The 14935-nt window shown below is 40.8% G+C and overlaps 1 protein-coding gene across 6 annotated transcripts in view; it reads right to left on the reverse strand.

Annotated features, from left to right (window-relative positions):
* The window catches only part of PRPF39 (pre-mRNA processing factor 39), a 36131-nt gene extending 21836 nt beyond the window's left edge, over positions 1 to 14295 (reverse strand). For 2 of the 6 annotated variants that reach the window (XR_016217352.1, XM_008269551.5), the window contains exons 1-4: positions 14168 to 14295; positions 4053 to 4403; positions 3489 to 3614; positions 2726 to 2844 (exon numbers count right to left, since the gene is read on the reverse strand). Coding sequence is in view for 5 of the 6 variants with exons in the window: in XM_008269551.5 (XP_008267773.1) it covers positions 2726 to 2844; positions 3489 to 3614; positions 4053 to 4376 (569 nt within the window). In the remaining variant the exon portion in view is untranslated. Of the gene's footprint in view, positions 1 to 2725; positions 2845 to 2972; positions 3615 to 4052; positions 4404 to 14167 lie in introns of all 6 variants that reach the window. The other 4 variants (XM_008269556.5, XM_070053717.1, XM_070053715.2 and 1 more) reach the window with 4 other exon arrangements.
* Positions 14296 to 14935: the final 640 nt, after the last annotated feature.

Consider the following 14935-nt stretch of genomic DNA (forward strand, 5'->3'; position numbering starts at 1 on the left):
AAAGAAATCTTCAAAAAACAGGGGATGGGGTACCACAGTTCGGTATGGTAGTTAAGTGCTACATGAGATACTTCCATCGCAAATCAGAGTGCCTGGTATGATCTTGCTCTGCTCGATTCCAGCTTCCTATTATGTGCACAGCTGGGATATGTAGCAGATAATGACAACATCGGTAGGATCCCTGCAACCAGAACCCGGGACCTGGACACAATACCAGCTTCTGGCTTTGACCTGACCCAGCTATTGTAGGCAACAGATGGGTGACCTAGAGGATGGGAGATCTCTCTCTGCCTCTCAAAAATAAAAAAAGAGAAAACCAAGGGAGGCTAATTACCAAAGTAAGGACATACATGATATTTCTAAAAATAGAAGGACATGAGCATGCCAAATTGAAAAGATCCAGTAAGTAACCCTAATGTGTAAGAAAAAGAAAAACTCACATCAATGAATATTATAAAACTGCATTTACACTAAAGATAAAAAAAAATCTTAAGGGGAGGGAGAGAAGTGAAAAGGCTAATTAATAGGAAGTAAGATATAGGTAGATAGGAGTGAAATGTTTTCGTGTTATAGTGAAAAGTAGGATAACTACAGATAATGATAATATACTATTTTTATAAAAAGTAGCTAGAAGAAAGGATTTTGAATGTTAATATCATAAATAAGCATTAAATGTGTAACAAGATATATATGCTTACGCTAACTGGACACTGCATATTATATACATGTATGGAAACACCACATGGTACCCTATTAAAATGTTCAATTTGTATGTATCAGTTAAAAATAAAATATTTTTTAAAATCTTAAGCATCCATGGAGGAAAAACACAGAAAGAGAATACAGAGGGGCCAGCACTGTGGCACAGCAGGTAAAGCAGCCCCCAGCAGTGTTGGTATTGCATATGGGTGCCAGTTCGCATCCTGGCTGCTCCACTTCAGATCCAGTTCCCTGGCCGGCGCCGCGGCTCACTAGGCTAATCCTCCGCCTAGCGGCGCTGGCACACCGGGTTCTAGTCCCGGTCGGGGCACCGGATTCTGTCCCGGTTGCCCCTCTTCCAGGCCAGCTCTCTGCTGTGGCCAGGGAGTGCAGTGGAGGATGGCCCAGGTGCTTGGGCCCTGCACCCCATGGGAGACCAGGAAAAGCACCTGGCTCCTGCCATCGGATCAGCGCGGTGCGCCGGCCGCAGCGCGCCGGCCGCGGCGGCCATTGGAGGGTGAACCAACGGCAAAGGAAGACCTTTCTCTCTGTCTCTCTCTCTCACTGTCCACTCTGCCTGTCAAAAAAAAAAATAAAAAAAAATAAAAAAAAAAAAATAGATCCAGTTCCCTGCTAATGAGCCTGGGAAAGCAGCGAAAGATGGCCCAAGTGCTAGGGCCCCTGGACCCTCATGGAAGACCCAGATGAAGCTCCTGGCTTCCGTCTGGCCCAGTCCTGGCCATTGTGGTCATTTGGGGAATGAACTAGTAGATGGAAGATCTTTCTCTCTCTCTCTCTGCCTCTCCCTGTGAACTCTGCCTTTCAAATAAATCAATGAGTCAAAAAAGAAAGAGAGACAGAGACAGAGAGAGAGAGACGGAATCCAGAAAAATGGTACCGGACTTTTCAGCAGCGATACCAGAAGCTGTAACAGAATGGAGAATGTCATCATAGCTCTATAAAGAAAGTATTTTCAACCCCAAATTCTATACCATACAGGAACTTAAAATTATTTCTTCATCCCCAACATCCTTTATCAACAAGTTATATAATTTACTCTGCTAAAAGCAGTCATGTATCAAGAAAAAATGAGAATTAATAAGAAGTAAAGACAGTCCCTAAAAACAAAATGAAGAAGATATCCCAAGAAAACTGTAGTAAGGTAGAACCTGTAGACAACAACCAGTTTCAATTACAAAAGAGAGGGTGTTGGCAGGAAAGCTCCAAGAGAGGGCAAAAAATGGAACTTACAAATTATCTGACAGGTCTGATTATATGGAAATCTGTATTTGAAATCTTTCACAGGAGCATTGTAGTACAGTGGTTTAAAATATTTTTTCAATGGCTTAAAAAATAGATAGTGGTCCAGTGCTATAACAGAGCAGGTAAAGCCACACTGCCTGAGATGCTGGCATTCCATATGGCCACTAGTTCGTGTCCCAGCTGCTCCACTTCTGATCCAGCTCCCTGCTAATAGTCTGGGAAAAGCAGAAGATGACCCAAGCACTTGGGCCCCTACCACTCACATAGGAGACCTGGATGAAGCTCCTGACTCCTGGCTTCAACATGGTTCAGCCCTGGCCATTGTGGTCAGTTGGAGAGTAAACCAGCAATGGACGATTCTGTCCGTCTCCCTCTCTATAAATAACTCTGACTTTCAAAAAAAAAAAAAAATATATATATATATATATGGTAGAGAGAGATTCCAAAACATAAAATTTACAAAAAAAAAAAAAAAAGAAAAAAAAGCCAAAGAACAATAAATAAAACACACATATAAATATGAACATCTAAGAACACCAATAGACCAAGTCGTTAACTGTGAGGGCAATGGAATGAAAACATAGGAAAAGGAGTAGGAATGGAGATGTGTTTTATTACCCGCTTTTTAAACAACTAAGTATAACAGTGGGAGAGAAACACATAAAAGTTAAAATTGCCAGGTTAGCATTCATGAGTTCTGTTAACATCAGAATACTTATTTATAAATATCTTCAAATACATGGAGTATCAATGTTTCACATACCCTCTGATTGTACTGTTGGTCTCAGGATCACCAGGGTCCAATGTTTCTTTTAAGAAGTTTATATAATGTATCCAAAGGTCAACACTAAGAGGTATTGCCTGAAGCCCCCGCCGATAAACCTAAGAAGAAAACAACAAACTGTACTTCAAATATTTAATTATTTCTTAACAGAGAGGCAACACTGTGTTATCCGGTGAACCTTAGAAATACTAATTACTGGAATTTTGTTTAAATAATCTACCATTACCATTTGGGTGGAGGTTGGATAGAACATGGCAATGTTCTGATCCCCACGTGCAGAGTCTTGATCTTCAAAGCGCAGCAGTCCCTGCATTCTGACCGGGTTGTGTGGGCAGGCTTTGGGTTACAGACCATAGGGCACAGACCCATTAGAGCATCAATGACAGCGTCTGACCAAAAATGCAATAAAGACGTAGCAAATGTGACTAGCAAACCAACTATATTGTTTGGAAAATGAGAAATAAATGTAAGTGAGAGAAAAGCCCTGCCCTACTTGTTAAGCTGCAGTGTAATACAGAGGCTTGCACTGCAAAGCTTGACAAACTGTAGAGGTTTAACGCACCTGCCAACAAAGAGAGAAAATATTAGCTACAAATGCCACAAGAGTGACAAATGCAAATAAAATACCCTATAAAAATTGTTTGACCATAAATGGTAGATACTGCCAGCCAAAAAAGTCTGTTTTGTTATTAATTGGCTTACAGTACCTAATGGAGGTAACTTTATTCAGTGATGTACGCACCTCATCTGATTGTTTAATGTTGTCATGTCGCTTTTCAAGGTCTGCATACTTTTTCCAGTAACCATAGCAATACGGATAGTGTATGAAAAATTTGTCAAATGCCTTCCTGGCAGCCATCAAGTGATTCTGACAAAAACAAAACAAGGTGTTTAAACGTCTTATAAATGATTGTCAAAAAATATTTATCATTCCTTTCAAATATATTGTCAACAAAGTAAATGGCAGGCCAAAAAGGACACATGCAACAGTCCTTTCTATTACAAATGCAACTGAAATAAAAGGAAGTAATTTTGTCAAATAGCAAGGCAATATTTTACTTAATTTTATACACATACATCAATTATTAAAAAAATCAGGCTTTCACTATGCAAATACAGATTCAATGATTCACACACAAATGTTACAAGTTATTTTCAAAGCTAAAAAGCTATTTCTATAATTTTATTTAATATAACCTAAAAATTATTTTTTAAAAAAGCCAATTTTAATTATAAAGCAGTAAGGCCTAAGCTGGTATTACTTGATTAATCTGTTAATTCTTATGCAATTTAAATAACTACTAACCTCCTGTTCTACATACTGAAGCAAATATACCCAGCCTGTAAAATCCTGTGGATTATTTTCTACAGTTTTCCAAAATTTTTCATATTCTGGAGGGAAATTTGCTTCTGTTTCTGCCACTGTCACTGGAAGGTCCACAGCATTTGTCATTTCACTTTCTTCTGCAGATGCGTTCACACTGGGAGAGCCATCAGGTGACTGTTCCATTTCCGTAACATTCATAATCTCAGTGCTGAAATCAGGAGGGTGTTCTGCCACTACCTCTGAACTGTTGTTAGTGCTGCCATTGCTAGAATTTCTGTACTCATCTATGTGGGAATTTTGCATGGCTATTTATTGTTTTCAGTTAATAACCTGTGGAAACACACAAGAGAAACACCTTACACATTACTAAAATTATCTGGCAACAGCAACAACTTTAGAAAGTTCTATTTAGTTATCAAAGAAATTTATCAGTTTGATTCTTGATCACTCCCTGAAAGTTGCAATCAGACTGTTTATTAGTTTCTATATTATAAATACAGTTATGTAACAAATTCCTTACAAAATTGCCATTTTGATGTTGGGTGTCTGAATAAAAACGAAATAAATATGGATTTAGTTCTTTCATTTTTAGAAGGCTGCTCTCCAATGAAGTAACCATTTCTAAAATTCAATGTTCCCTAGCTAGTAAAGATTTAAAAATTCAGAGCTTGACTATCAATCACAGGAAAACAGTAGTATCTTTAACATCTGTTCTGAAGGCTAAAAGTAAAATAAATTCTGATCAAGGATATAAAAATTTCAGAAGGATTTAATCATTTAGCTTAGAACAAAGTTTTTAAAAAAGGGAAAGTTTCATCCCTGACATACAAGAGTATTGCAAAAAGTCTGTGGTAGGGCTGACACTGTGGTGTACCAGGTAAAGCCGCCACCTGCATTGCAGGTGTCCCATATGGGCACCAGTTCAGAGTCCCAGCTGCTCCACTACCAATCTAGCTCTCGATGCTATGGCCTGGGAAAGCAGTAGAAGATGGCCCAAATCCTTGGGCCCCTGCACCCACATGGGAGACCTGGGAGAAGCTCCTGGCTCCTGGCTTCAGATTGGTGCAGCTCTGGCTGCTGAGGCCATTTGGAGAGTAAAGCAGCGGATGGAAGAACTCTCTCTCTCTGCCTCTCCTTCTAAGTGTAACTCCGACTTTCAAAATAAATAATCTTTAAAAATAAAATATAAAAAGTTTGTGGGAAATGCAATTAAAAGATAATTTTGGTACAAAAAATTGTTTAGATCCTTGCATATCTGAGATCTTCAAAGTATTCATGGAAATTATATGAATTCATGTGAATTATGAAATAAGAAAAAAGCTATGGACTTAAAAATTTTTTCCACAAAATAATTTTTATCTTTTTCTTTAAATTTATAAGTTATTTATTTGAAAGGCAGACAGACACAAACACACACACACACACACACACACACACAAATATACACATACACTTGGGATTCCCACATCCCACAGAGTACCTGGGTTTGAGTCCCATCTCCACTCCTTATTCCAGCTTATGCACACCCTGAGAGGCAGCAAGGTGACAACTCAAGTAGCACGGTCCCTATTACTCAACTGAGACCTGGATTGAGTTCCCCTCTCAGCTTTAGTCTGGCCCAGCCCCAGTTGTTGAAGGCATCTGAATAGTAAACCAGCAGATGGGAGCTCGCTCGCGCGCGCGCTCTCTCTCTCTCTCTCTCCCTGTCTTCCAGATAAATAAAATCATTTTTTAAGGATCTGTAAATGAATTTTCAATATGCATACCACTCACTGGTTTGTTCATTTTTATTTCATAGCTCAGTGGTTTTTTTTTTAATTGTTGGTTGATACATCCTGAGTCATTTGCTGCCTACCTCATTCTAGCTGCATATTAAAGTGGCACTCAAATATTTGTTTCTTCTGAAATCAGCAAATTTACCACACCCCTGCATCTTCACAGATTGTCAACTACTCACACCCTGCAATTACACTGTTGTAAAAAGGATTAAGAACATCAGCCTTAACATTAGAGAGATCATTTTGATATTACTTCACATATCAGAGCCAAAAAAATACACTAAAGTTATTTTCTAATAAAATACTCCAACATATTCTTTACTATGTGTCAATTACTAATACCAGCTTATTCTTAGAAGAACCAGTAACTCCGAAATGCCAACATAAAGCAACAAAAGCTACAGAATAAAAGAAAAATTTTCTTCTAAGCCAGCACAAAAAGATACAATATGGTACATATTATAAGGGGAAGGAAGGTGAGTCCTACTTCTTTAATAGCTGTGTGATTATACTTCAGTCACTTTTCTCACTTCTAAATATACTAATACTCACATTGCCTGTTTCGTAGGACAGTTAATAGTATCACAAGAGTTCAAAACATGCAGAGTCTTAATAACTAAAGAAGATAAACATACTTTTACAACAGAAATTTTGAATTTACCCTCTACTTAAACCTTTCCCCCCACTTTTTTCCCATTCCTCTGACTCATTCTACTTTGAGACATTCTCCTATCTCTTTCACTGCTACTTAAGATACATGCACCAAGTTTTTAAATTACTATTTTCTTTTTTTTTTAAGGATTTATTTATTTGAGAGGCAGAGTAACGGGGGGGGGGGGGGCGGGGGACAGAAAGAAAGGTCTTCCATCAGCCAGTTCACTCCCCAAATGACTGCAATGGCCAGAGCTGGGCTTAACTGAAGCCAAGAGCCAGGAGCTTCTTCCAGGTCTCCCAAGTGGGTGCAGGGGCCCAAGCACTTGGGCCATCTTTCACTGCTTTCTTAGGTTATAAGCAGAGAGCTAGATCAGAAGAGCAGCAGCCAGGACATGGAGCCCATACGGGATGCTGACACTACAAGAAGAGGCTTAGCTTACTACACCACAGCACTGGCCCCTAAATTTCCATTTTCTTATGGTCAGAATAATCCTTTTCAAATCTCCTGTTCTCATTTCACTGATGTAATATCTCCTATTACTTCTCTATATTTCATATTAAATTTTCTTCTGTTCTCAGCATTATTTGTTTCTTCTGAATGTCTTTTGACTATTTTGGTCTCTCAAATATGTTGATCTTCAAACGCACTTACATTACAAAGCTGGACCGGGAGTTAGACAGGGTTTATCAACTGGTAAATGACAGGATGACATTCTGTTGAACAGTCAGTGCTGTACATCTTTTCCTTTGGGTTATGTTTCCCCAAAGAAAAATCTTTCAACTTCCAAAAATATTGGCAAAGACGACTAATGAGACTGCTGATTTTACTGTTCAACATGCAAACTTTTATTCAATTTCCCATTTTTATTAAGACCCTTCACCCTTGCCCCACCTCCCACTTATACCAAAACTTCTCCAGTTCCATCCTTTACTAATAATAAACATTTTTTTCCACTAGCTGTATGACACAGAGAAGGAAAATCTAGGGTATAAACTACTTCACACTTTCAACAAATCCTATTTTTTATTCTACTCAGCAGTCTCATCAGAGAACATAGTTAACTAATTTCCTTTAATGTCCTAGTTGCCACAACCAATGGCCACTCCTTATTGTACAAGTCTCCTAATCCCTTAACCTCACTTATCATCTTCCCTTTCTTTAGTCTCAAAAAGTATTCACTTTGTATCTCTATTTGGCATTTATATGATAACTGAAATAAACACTATTTATATATTGCCATAATTTATGAGACCATAAGCAATGAAGTATTACTTCTTCATTCTTCCCAATACCCAATCTCTCACTATAAAGACATTGGAGAGACATTTGTAGGAGCCAGCACTGTGGCATAGCAGGTAAAGCCGCCGCCTACAGTGCCAGCATCCCATGTGGGCACCCATTCAAGTCCTGGCTGCTCCACTTCCAATCCAGCTTTCTGCTATGGCCTGGGAAAGCAGTAGAAGATGGCCTAAGTCCTTGGGCCCTTGTACACACAGGGGAGACCCGGAAGAAGCTGCTGGCTCCTGGCTTCAGATTGGCCCAGCTCAGATTGGCCCTTGGTCACAACAGATTAGTATCTCTGCTTCTGCCAAGGCCAAACCCAGAACTCACGACTTGGATCACTTCTATCACCCCCTCTCTCAGATTTTTTTTTTTTTTTTTTTCAAATTATTTCTACAGTGCCTGCCCCCTGATCTTTTATATTAAAAGTACATGGGGAGGGGGGAGAAGCAGCACTATGGCACAGCAGGTTAAAGCCCTGGCCTGAGCGCCAGCATCCCATATGGGTGCCGGTTCTAGTCCCAGATGCTCCTCTTCTGATCCAGCTCTCTGCTATGGCCTGGGAAAGCAGTAGAAAATGGCCCATGTCCCTGAACCCCTGCACCCTTGGGGAGAACCAGAAGAAGCTCCTGGCTTCGGATTGGCACATCTCTGGCCGTTGCGGCCACCTGGGGAGTGAACCAGTGGATGGAAGACCTCTCTGTCTCTACCTCTCTCTGTAACTCTTTCAAATAAATAAAAATAAATCTTAAAAAAAAAAAAAAAGAGTACATCGGGGCTTAGTCCTTGGTCTTCTTCCTTTCTCTACCTCCATTAACTCCTAAACTAACATGGTTTTAAATACCAATGATATTCTGACACCCAAATTTCCACTGCTGGTCCAGACCCTTTTTCCAGACTCGAGTCATATATCCAACTGCTTGCTTGACATTATCTCCATGTATACAGCTATTTTAGATATTAAAATGGTTCCTGAGTGAGGAGGACATTTAGCCTAGCAGTTAGGACATCTGCATCCCAACATCAAAGTGCCTGGACTTAATAACTAGCTTCAGCTCTGGTTCCTGCTAATGCAGACCCTGGAAAGCAAAGGCAATGGCTCAACTAACCCAGGCTTCAACTGGGCCCAGCTGCAGGTATTGTGGACACTGTGGGAGTGAGCCAGCATATGATAGTGCTCAGTCACACTCTCCCTCAAAAAAAAAAAAGGGGGGGGGGGGACAAAACAAACAAAACTTTTAATGCCTCTGAGTGAATTCCTGATAAATTCTAATTTACTCTCGGCCTCTCCTATCTCCAATGATAAAAATTCCCACCTTCTAGTTGCTCAGCCCAAAATCTGGAGTCATCCATAACTCTTCTCTTTCTCTCACAGCAACCAATTTATCAGGGTTTCTCTCAAACATTCACAATTTAAATATCTTTCAAATATTCACAATCCTTATTTCCACATTTCTTATAAACATCATTCAATCCATTCACCTCTCAGCTGGAATACTATTATAATCTTTGAGAACTTCTTATAGGCCTCCTGCTTTTTCTTTTTTTTAACTTTTATTTAATGAATATAAATTTCCAAAGTACAGCTTATGGATTACAGTGGCTTTCCCCCCCATAACTTCCCTCCCACCTGCAACCCTCCCCTCTCCCACTCCCGCTCCCCTTCCATTCACATCAAGATTCATTTTCAATTCTCTTTATATACAGAAGATCAGTTTAGCATATATTAAGTAAATCTTTCAACAGTTTGCACCCACACAGAAACACAAAGTGTAAAATACTATTTCAGTACTAGTTATAGCATTAAATCACATTGTACAGCACATTAAGGACAGAGATCCTACATGAGGAGTAAGTGCACAGTGACTCCTGTTGTTGACTTAACAAATTGGCACTCTTGTTTATGGCGTCAGTAATCATCCTAGGCTCTTGTGATGAGTTGCCAAGGCTATGGAGGTGGCCTCCTGCTTTTCATGTTCCCTCCAACCCCACCTCCTTGACTTCAAAAATTTGTCAACGTAGCAGCTAGGTATCTTTTTAAAAACATAATTCACTCACTGTTATATCTCAACAGAGTAAGTCAACACCCTTCCACTGGTCTATAACCCCAACTCTTACTCCTGTGTATTATTTCCCTCTCTGACCTCATTTTCTACCACTCTTATACTCCGTCAATTAGTTTCAGCCACAATGACATCTAGCTGTCTCTCAAACACACCACTCTCCAGCCTTAGAAGCTCTGTACTGCTCTTACCTCTGTCCACAATGATCTTCCAGATACCTACATGGCTCTCTCCCTTACCTCCTTTAAGCCTTTGTTGAAAGGCCATCTTCTCAAAAAGTCCTACCTAGGACACTCTATTTAAAGTTTTAGCTTGTTCCCATCTCCAGTACCTTGTTCTACTTTTCCCACCATTTATCCAGATTTATCATATTGTAAACAGTGAATAATTTTTTTACTGCACCCTGATACAAGAATTAACCAGTACCTCCCCCACCTTTTTAAAAAAGATGTATTTATTTATTTATTTATTTATTTTAAAGGCAGATGCAGAGAGAGAAGGGAAGAGAAAGACGGAGATATCAATCTTCCATCCACTGTTTTTCTCCCCAAATGGCCGCAGTGAGCCAGGCTAGTTAGGAGCCTGGAGCTTCTTCCAGGTCTCCCACATGGGTAACAGAGGCCCAAGGACTTGGGCCATTTTCTGCTGCTTTCCCAAGTGCATTAGCAGGGAGCTGGATTGGAAGTGGAGCAGCTAGGACTCAAACCCACTGCAGGTGGTGGCTTAACTTTCTGCATCACAGCTCAGGCCCCAACCAATACCTTTCTATCCACAGTACTATTACTATGGCTTGGAAATTATCTCCCCCACTGCATTAGTAATTTTCAAATTGCAGGATGCTTCAGATGACTTGCTTTTTCTTTTTTAAATGGGAAACAGAAATGAAAAAAAAATTTATTACACTTTGCACATAGTGAAAGTATGTTTTGGGGCCAGCGCTGTGACACAGTGGGTAACGCCAGTGCCTGCAGCACTGGCATCCCATATGGGCACTGGCTGAACTCCAAGGTTCTCCACTTCCAATCCAGCTCCCTATTAATGCACCTGGGAAAGCAGCAGAAGATGGCCTAAGTGCTTGGGTCCCTGTACCCACATTAGGAGACCCAGAAGAAACTACTGGCTCCTGGCTTCAGTCTGGTCCAGCCCTGGCCGTTGTAGCCGTTTTGAGTGAATCAGCAGATAGAAGACTCTCTCTGCCTCTGCCTCTTTCTCTAACTCTGCTTTTCAAATAAATAAATCTAAAGAAAGGAGAGAGAGAGAACATACTGTTGAAACACACATAAGTAAACCATTGTGTGTATTAGGATGTTGCAATAAAAAAAATTAATCGCTGTACTACTTCTACAGATAAACTAATATTACTAGAATATTAAATTCAGTGAAAAAATGGTTCTGTTCACTATTTTATCTCTATAACATAAAATAATGCCTGGTCCAAAACAGCATAATAAATATATCTTGGAACAAGTGATATATCCACTCCCAAATTAATTTTCCAAATGAATTATTCTTATAATAGTTTTCCTCACTGCCATTTTCAGAACCCACTACATTCTTCATGTGTGAGCCTTGATACAAGCTGTTCCCTCAGACTAACAAAATTCCTTCTCTTGTCAATTCATCAAACCAGTAGATGCTTTGTAATACATTACACTCATAAAAAATTTGCTTGATAGGCATAAAGTATAAAAAGGAAATATAACAAATTACAAAGTGAGCATGCAGTATCTAGGAAAATATCAATCTCATAATATACATATATTTGACTTTTAGTATAGTTACCATATACATTAAACATTTGACTAATAAGTAAGCACACAATCTTAAAATTTAAAGAGTCTTTGGAGGATGACTTAAACGGTCAACACTTATTTAAAAACGTGACATTTGACTTAATACCTTTTATTTACTTTCCATAATACCTCTTATGACTGTACAAAAATTACACTACTGGGCTGAGTTGCCTAGCAGTTAAGAAGCCAATCAGAACACTCGTGTTCCACACTGGAGAGTGAAGTGTGTTGTATAACCTGCTCTAGCTCCTGAGTCCAGCTTCCTCCTAATGCAGACCCTGGGAGGTGGTGATGATGGCTCAATTAATAAGACTGCTACCACCCACTTGTGAAACTTGACTGAGTTCCTGGCTCCTGGATTTGGCCAGGCAGGCAATTTGGAGAGTGAACCAGATGATAGGTGCTCATTCTCCGTATTGTCTCTCAAATTTAAAACATAAAACAATATTTGTTGTGGGGCTGGCACTGTGGCCCAGCGGGTTAACGCCCTGGCCTAAAGTGCTGGCATCCCATATGGGCACCAGTTCGAGACCTGGCTGCTCCACTTCCAATCTAGCTCTCTGCTATGGCCTGGAAAAGCAGTAGAAGATGGCCCAAGTCCTTGGGCCCCTGCACCCATGTGGGAGACCCAGAAGAAGCTCCTGGCTTCAGATTGGCTCAGCTCTGGACATGCGGCCATTTGGAGAGTGGACCAGCAGATGGAAGACCTCTCTCTCTCTGCCTCTCCTTTCTCTGTGTAACTCTTTCAAATAAATAAAATTTTTTAAAAAATATTTTTAATTTTTTCATAAACAGAGCAATATATAAAAATCTGCAGTTCTTAATAAAGATTGAAAATCAAGAGTTTAGGTGTTGCAAATCAACTAGCTTAGCAGTTCACAAATTACTTTGTGCCTCATCCACTGGTAAGCTAATCTGAGGATTCAGAATTTCAGAAAGAGGCTATCACGCCATTGATTTCATGAACCATTTTTGTAGGTGAAGTAAAATGTTCACAGGCTGACCTGTTTTAGACTTGCAAATATTAAGTCCTTTTTAATGTTCCAGAAACTGGACTTCAAAAGTTCATGGAAAATACATTTGTGAAAAAACTACATAAGGATTTTTCTTTGCACAAATTTTTCTTTGCACAAAACCAAATTATTAAATTCCATTCTCCACAAACTTTTTGAAGTACACTTACATTTACACAAATGCCTGCAGCACCTTCAGATATTTGAAAAAAAAAATCTACCATTTGCCTGGATCTAGTACTTTCTTCCTCATTTGGCTAGTGTAATGAAAAAGATTCTACATTTTACAGAATTATAAGTTAACATACCACAGAAGGTTGTTCTTTCTCTTGAAAACAATATATACACACCATTTTAACTCTGACTTATAAAATCCTTTTAGTTTTCAAATGAAGCAAAAAAGATGCCAAATATGAGACTTAAATTATGCTTTTCTATACTTAATTCAAAAAATCTCACATCACGTACTAATTAGCCATCTGTAGTCAGCCCCTAATCATCTCAGCTTTCACAACCTAAGAACTAGTCTTTAGTAGAACTCCTTTCCAGCCAATGAGAGTGGAAAGTTCCAACTTTTGCAATTCTAGAATGAGGTTATAAATCTGAGAGGAAGAAACCTGACAGTGGTTGCTTGTGTATGTTTTTTTTTTTTCCCAATCCACTCAAGCTCCCAAGGAGCTTCACACTTTCCCATAGGAAACTTGCTTTAAGTTCCACCCTCTCCAGCTACAGAAAAGTCTGAAAAATTTCTCAACAGATTAAAATGCAATATATAGTTAAGTTTTCTAATAGAAGTCCACAAGAATCTCAAACTAAAAAGTAACATTTGAAAAGGCATAAAACCGTATAGTACCACAGCGTCATCAGTAATACATTAAGCACTACTATTTTTTAACTTCAAGTATTATTCATTCACTTAAAGATTTGATTTTGGAACACAAAGAACACCAGTGCCGGTCTCTGGTTGCAAAAGGTAAACATTCTTTAAAAGATCCTACTAGGATCTATCCCACCCTGCCAAAGGCTGCGGCTCATCTTAGGAGCACTGTGACTCAGAGTCCCAAAAGTGTTGCTTAGGTAGTCACGACGCGGAACGCGCGCCCCGCAAGGCACCCAAATGCTTTACTCACAAAATATTTATTACACGCTCCCAGTCCTCGGGCAGCTCCCAAAGGGCTTCCTCCACTTTCAGCCGTCCGGGCCACAACGAGGGGCTTCACACACAGCCCCGAATGTCTTTCCAAATCCAGGTAAAGGAGGCCCCACTCTTCTCCGCCCCACCGAACTCACCACCAGTTAAGAGGAACGTTTGCTCTAAGAAACCTCGCCCCGCTCCACCCAACAGGTGGGGACGGAAAGAAACGGACAACTGGGCGCCGAGTCCCAGCCAGGCCTCAAAAGCACGGCGGGAGGGAGGCCGCGGCCACAGCGCGGCCTGAGGCACCGCAGGCCCCTTCCTGCCCCGACGCTAACCCCCTCCGGCCAACTCCAGGGTCTCCGTCCCAGCTGACCTGACGATGGGTGCCACTCGATGCCATGAGCCGAAGCCTGGACCAACCTAGCCGACGATGGAACGCCCACCGCCTCAGTCTCCACAGCCACCGGAGCAGCCGCCACCAGCGCCACCGCCGCCTCGTCTAAGGCACGGTACGCATGCGTCGCTGTCCGGGGAGGCGGAAGAGTCACGTGGTGCTGCAGCGCGCAGGCCTCGGCCGCCCGGCGCTGGAGGCGGCTGCTGCTCGCGCCAGCCCCGCCCGCTGGCGAAGGCGCGGACGCTTCGCTCTGGAAAGCGGTGTGTAAGGCGTTTCGCACCGAGTGTAAGCACCAGCCGCGCCCGGAGACCCGGCCCTTACCAAAAAAGTCAAATATCGATATTTTGGTTTGAGCAGATCTTCTAAGGTTTTTACGATTGCCCCGGTTTTCCTCCTAAAAACTTACCTGAAAGTGGGTAGTCATTGAGTCTTAAACCTCCACGTTATGGACGATAACGTGGGTCTTGAACGCACCCAGGTTTCCTTAAGAAGAAACAGCCGTGGATTTAGGGGATTGGGGAACTACTAAAGGGCTATGTGAAATTATCCTCTGGACAAACGGAGGCAGCTTTGTGTTGACAATCTTAGTTCTCGGCCACACTCCCATCCCCGCCTTAAAAATATGTATTTGTTTCTAATCTGGCTATTCCCCTTTAAGATTTTTGTTAGAATTGTGTCAGACACGTACACTCTTATCATGCAATCTCTTGTTCAAGGTTCAGTAATATCACAGTTGGGCGCCAGCTT

The sequence above is a fragment of the Oryctolagus cuniculus genome, chromosome 12 (assembly GCF_051225735.1).
Source record: "Oryctolagus cuniculus isolate XC-2025 breed Fujian yellow rabbit chromosome 12, ASM5122573v1, whole genome shotgun sequence".
Classification (NCBI taxonomy): domain Eukaryota; kingdom Metazoa; phylum Chordata; class Mammalia; order Lagomorpha; family Leporidae; genus Oryctolagus; species Oryctolagus cuniculus.